Here is a 5,718-nt window from a genome sequence, read left to right as displayed (position 1 = left end):
GGAGTGTTGATCGGCGGGGAACTTGGCTCCGAATTCTCCTCTCTCTCTCTCTTTTTTTTCCTCCCGCCGATTGCTCGGAAGTTGGACTAAAGCAGAGTTTGGAAAGACGGGGGGAAAGTTTGCATTAGTCTGGATTTATTTGCACATCGCAGAAAGAAGAGAAGAATCCAAGGGAGAGGGGTTGGTGCAAAGCCGCGATCACGGTGAGGCGCGTTTGATTCTTCCCTCCTGGCGCCGTTGGCAACATGGAGTAGGTGCACCAGGACCAGGCGTGGGGTTTGTCTCCGAGCCTCCCTTTCTCTAACCCCGCGGATTCCCCGCGACAAACCGGGGACCTGCCCGGGGTTCGGACTCGGCCTGCCTCGGCGGGGGCTGCAGTATGCGCGGGTGCAGCGTCCCGGGCCGGCGACCCTGCGCGCCAGCGCCCTAGGGGTTGGGACGTAGGACCGCTCTCCGGGAGTCTGCTCCTAGCCGTGCTCTGAGCGCGAATTCGGCGTTGAGAGCAGAAGCGGGAGTGCAGACACTTTGTGTTTTCCTGGTCGCGGTTACAGACGCCCGCATTTCCAACCTGCTCCTCCTCTTGGAGGAAGGCAAAGTCCTTCGCGAGGCTGTCCCGAGGCAAGGGCACTGGTGGGGTTGGGGTGCACGGGTTGCTCGCCTCACCGGGCAGCAGTCCCCGCGGGTGAAAAAGGGCAGGAAGCCGGGTTGGGGGAGCCCCCTCCTCTGCCGGTGTGGACAGAGGCGACTCTGGTGCGGGTGGCAGCGTCGCCCTGCCTGGCGCCTAGTCTCTGCGGTTCGGAAGTGCAGCTTTCTCTTTTTTCCGTTCTCCGTGGTCGGCCCTGGGTCACGCTTTTTATATTTTTGGAAGCTTGGGCTGACCTAGCACCGGAAAAAAGTCATCAAGTGGTAGCCAGCGTTTTCCATTACCTGAAAGTAGGTGGCAAGGGGATGGTTTTTTAATTTCCTTTTTTGTTGCTGTTTTTTATTTGGGATCTTGTGCGTATTTTACTTTTACAAAGCGGTTTCTGTGTCGGTTCGCCCCACCCTAGTGCTTCAGTCCCTTGCCTCTAATCCTTAGTCTGATCACACACTGTTCTTAATGGGGGTTTCAAAGCACTTTCAAAGGGGAGGGGGGGGAAACTGGGAGAGCGCAGAGGGACGGAGCGGGATGCTGTAAAAGGGACCGGGGAGCCTCAGAAATGACTTAAAAACAAAACAGGATTTTGCTGTATTTTTCTCTGAGATGATAATTCAACTGCAAATAAATCTGCGCCGAAAGTTTACAGCCCAGAGATCTTAGGTCTTGCACGCCTGGTGTGTACAGGAAGGGTCTGGAAATAATCCTTTCTTTAAAAAACAAATTTTCTTTCACTTTAATAAATCCAGCGTGTATCTTTCTCCTTCCCTGGACCCCAAACGAGATAATGCGTGCAGATTACAGGCAGTGCATCGTGGAGTCGCTGTGCACCTGGGTTGCACCTCTGTGGCGGACGCGCGCGCGCGCGCATGTGTGTGTGTGTGTCTAAGGTAGAGCTTTCTTCCTCGCGGCGATGGGTAGAAACCTGTGTCCGACGTCCCTAGGGCCTTTGCAGAAAAGCCCTGCGGTGGGCTGCAGACCTCTGCGAGGGGGTGGTGTGGCTCCCCCTTGGGGCTGGAAGGCTGCTCTCCCGAGTTGGGGAGATTTTAGTTGGGGAGGGGGAAGCGGGGGAAGAGTGCCCATGCGTTGAATGACATGTTCCCTTCTGAAGCACCCACGCCCCCCGCCTGCTTGTGTGTCTCCGATCCGACGCAGGGGGGCCGACCTGGCCCCTGGACAGCGTCAGTCTTCCTGGAAAAAAGTCCCCCGGGGTTCGGCTGTATCCCACCTGCTGGGGACAGTGTTGGGGCGCAGATAGAGCCGATAAACCCAGTGAAAGCAAAGCGCGGCGTTGTCTTGACTGCCATTCTGTCGGAGGTAAGGAGATCCGGTTTCCACCTCAGCCTTGTTTGGAACTGGGAGGCGATTGTCACCTGCCTTGTCCGCTGTGGCTTTTTTCTTCTTTCTACGAAGGGGAGATTGGCTGAAGTCCGCTTTTGCCTGTTTTACTTCATATTTTCACGAAGGGTTGGGAAACGAAGTGATCGTTTTGAAACTTACAAGGGACTGTAATTTAAGGGATTACTTCACAGAGCTAGGTTTGAAACGTGACACTTGAATTTTTAAAGCACTTGTTATGATCAATTGGTTTATATCCTCAGCTATTAATGTTTGGGAAGGAGAAAAGTAGGGGAAGGTTTTAACATACTTCATTCCTGAAACAGGGAGAACAGTCTTTTAGCTGCAGTCTCTCAGGTGTTTTTCTGGGCTGTCGGGCTGTAAAGTATTTGATTCTCAAGTTGTTGAGAGATTGAAAACTCCTCCTTGTCCTGTTGCTTCCTGTCTGAGTTGCTTTAATGTGTTTCTGGCTGTGGACGAGATTTGGTTAGTTTTTAATTCTATGAGGTCGTGCTTCTATACAGTTGGTGAAAATGGCATGATTGTTGTAAAGTTTGTAACTGTCCCTGGGGAAGGGATTCTTGCCTGTAATACCCTACAGGATTTAAAAAACTTACAGAATAATGGATAAATCGTGGTTCCTTTGCCTTAAAAGCAGACTAACAGTAGAATCAAGGAATCATTTTTTACACTGTATTCACTGGTGTTTAAGGCAGCAACGATCATGGCACGTTTAAATCCATTGCAAATCTTGGAAAGTATTCAGCCTTTGGAAATGCTGGTAGCAATATTCTGTTCCATCCTTCTGCAGTTTTTGTATTGAACCTGAATCTTACATGTTGCCTGTTGATTTGAATGAGGAGTTGTGACTTGAGTGATTGAAACAAGGATCCACTTGTGTTGCTCTACATCATGGGATTCCAGGGTTGTCAATGCTTGGCCATAATTTTCACTTTCTGGTATGTGCGTCCATGGTATGGTTATTCTGACCGTCCCCACCACCACTCCATTTCAAGTCCAATTTCTTTCGGAAAGTGGGAAGGGAAGAGCCAGCCCTGGTGGGTGGAGAGTGGGAAGTATCTTCCAAGTGTAAACCGCTCTCTCTCTCTTGGTTTCTGCAGGAGTTCAGATGTGTTCTAAGCCTGCTGGAGTGACCACATATCAAAGACCTCATGGAGGCCAGAGCTCAGAGTGGCAACGGCTCTCAGCCCTTGCTGCAGGCGCCCCGTGACAGTGGCAGGCAGCGTGAGCCCGACCCCAGGGATGCCCTTACCCAGCAGGTACACGTGTTGTCTCTGGATCAGATCAGAGCCATCCGAAACACCAACGAGTACACAGAGGGGCCTACTGTGGTCCCGAGACCTGGGCTCAAGCCTGCTCCTCGCCCCTCCACTCAGCACAAGCACGAGAGACTGCACGGTCTGCCTGAGCACCGCCAACCTCCCCGGCTCCAGCACTCACACGTTCCCTCGTCTGTGAGAGCCCCTCTGTCCAGGTCCATCAGCACCGTCAGCTCAGGGTCGCGAAGCAGTACCAGGACAAGTACCAGCAGCAGCTCCTCTGAACAGAGGCTGTTGGGATCATCCTTCTCGGGGCCTGTTGCTGATGGAATAATCCGGATGCAGCCCAAGTCTGAGCTCAAGCCAGGTGAGCTTAAACCACTGAGCAAGGAAGATTTGGGCCTACATGCCTACAGGTGTGAGGACTGCGGCAAGTGTAAATGTAAGGAGTGCACCTATCCGAGGCCTCTGCCATCAGACTGGATCTGCGACAAGCAGTGCCTTTGCTCGGCCCAGAACGTGATTGACTATGGGACTTGCGTGTGCTGTGTGAAAGGTCTCTTCTATCACTGTTCTAATGACGATGAGGACAACTGTGCTGACAACCCGTGCTCTTGCAGCCAGTCTCACTGTTGTACACGATGGTCGGCCATGGGGGTCATGTCCCTCTTTTTGCCTTGCTTGTGGTGTTACCTTCCAGCCAAGGGTTGCCTTAAATTGTGCCAGGGGTGTTATGACCGAGTTAATAGACCTGGGTGCCGTTGTAAAAACTCCAACACCGTTTGCTGCAAGGTTCCCGCTGTCCCCCCAAGGAACTTTGAAAAACCAACATAGCATCATTAATCAGGAATATTACGATAATAAGGATCCCCCCCCTTCTCTCCCCCCTTTTAACACACATATGCAACCAACTAAACAGTTATAATCTTGGCACTGTTAATAGAGGGTTGGGATAGTCTTTGCTGTTTGCAGTGACATGCTTATTTTGTCCATGTGCCATTTTAACTGAGATGCTTGTTAGAACCCAGCTAATGGAGCTCAAAAAATATGGGCTCCAAAACTTGGTGACCCACCTATCGCATAAGCTAAAGCAACACAGACACTCTTAGGCAAAAGTTTTTGTTTGTGAATAGTACTTGCAAAATTTGTAAATTAGCAAATGACTTTTTTTCATTGTTTTCTCCAGAGATAATGTGCTATATTTTTGTATATACAATAATATTTGCAACTGTGAAAAAACAAGTTGTGCCATACTACGTGGCACAGTCACAAAATATTATACTAATATGTTGTACATTCGGAAGAATGTGAATCAATCAGTATGTTTTTAGATTGTATTTTGCCTTACAGAAAGCCTTTATTGTAAGACTCTGATTTCCCTTTGGACTTCATGTCTATTGTACAGTTACAGTAAAATTCAACCTTTATTTTCTAATTTTTTCAACATATTGTTTAGTGTAAAGAATATTTATTTGAAGCTTTATTATTTTATAAAAAAAAAAGAATATTTATTTTAAGAGGCATCTTACAAAATTTGCCCCTTTTATGAGGATGTGGTAGTTGCTGGGGGTTACAGATGCATATGTTCAATATAAAATAGAAAATATATTAACGTTTGAAATTAAACTGAGCTGTTTTGTCTTATTTTTTTCTTATTTTAAGTGCAAGAAATCACATTTGATGTCAAGGCTAACAATTGCTACTTTCAAGTAAGGTGGATTTGATGGTTTTCAGAGATCATTCTAGCAATCGAGAAATAATTGAACGTTGGATTCACTTATCTGTATTACTCATATGTAAGCATATTTTGGCGCTATTAATGCCCTTGTTTTCTCCTTTGCTTTTGCAAATTGGCTTACTTGCCCTTGTTTTTGCAAGTTTATTTATTTATTTTTTAAATCTTAAACTGAATTATTCAAGAGACTGTCCTAAAAGATTAACAATTAGACTTTATATAGAAAGTCTTAAGAATGGATGCCATGAGGCTCGTCAAAAACTAGAGGAACGAGTTTGGTTCAACAGACAGTAATTGAATGTCACCTAGGTTTCAGGCAGAGTATACCCAGATCAATTCTTAGGAGACAGAAATTGGTTTTGACTTAACTAATCATGACTTTTTTGCAGCTTTAGACTCTAAAGTTCATCACCATCACACCAAATTCCTTGTTAGAGAAAATCTAAAAACGAACTTGTTTGGCTTCAGCTACTTGGTAACATGGAATTTCATCCTATATTGACCTTATAATTCAAGCCCAAGTATGTTAACTTAGGGTCCTAACTTACTTAATCAAATTACCCAGAAAATTGTTAAATGTTACTCTGGGAAAAAGATGCAGTATGGGAAAAAGTCAGTGTGTTTGGAGTTGTCTTTTGGAAGCAAAAACACAGCAAGCTGTTACAAGCCCATCTTAACAAATACTAGGTTTTCTTAAGTCACTCAATTAGTCACTTGGTCTGATTTTT

The 5,718-nt window shown here is 46.9% G+C and overlaps 1 protein-coding gene across 1 annotated transcript; it reads left to right on the top strand.

The window, feature by feature from the left end:
• The first annotated feature begins 6 nt into the window (after positions 1-6).
• SPRY2 (sprouty RTK signaling antagonist 2) lies at positions 7-4,885 on the top strand. Its single transcript, XM_006170119.3, has 2 exons — positions 7-203; positions 3,097-4,885. Exon 2 carries the CDS (start codon positions 3,148-3,150, stop codon positions 4,087-4,089), a length of 942 nt encoding a protein of 313 aa, XP_006170181.1. The 5' UTR covers positions 7-203; positions 3,097-3,147; the 3' UTR covers positions 4,090-4,885.
• Positions 4,886-5,718: the final 833 nt, after the last annotated feature.

This window comes from Tupaia chinensis, unplaced genomic scaffold (assembly GCF_000334495.1).
Source record: "Tupaia chinensis unplaced genomic scaffold, TupChi_1.0 Scaffold148049_1, whole genome shotgun sequence".
NCBI lineage: Eukaryota > Metazoa > Chordata > Mammalia > Scandentia > Tupaiidae > Tupaia > Tupaia belangeri.
This window is presented reverse-complemented; position numbering and strand designations above follow the sequence as displayed.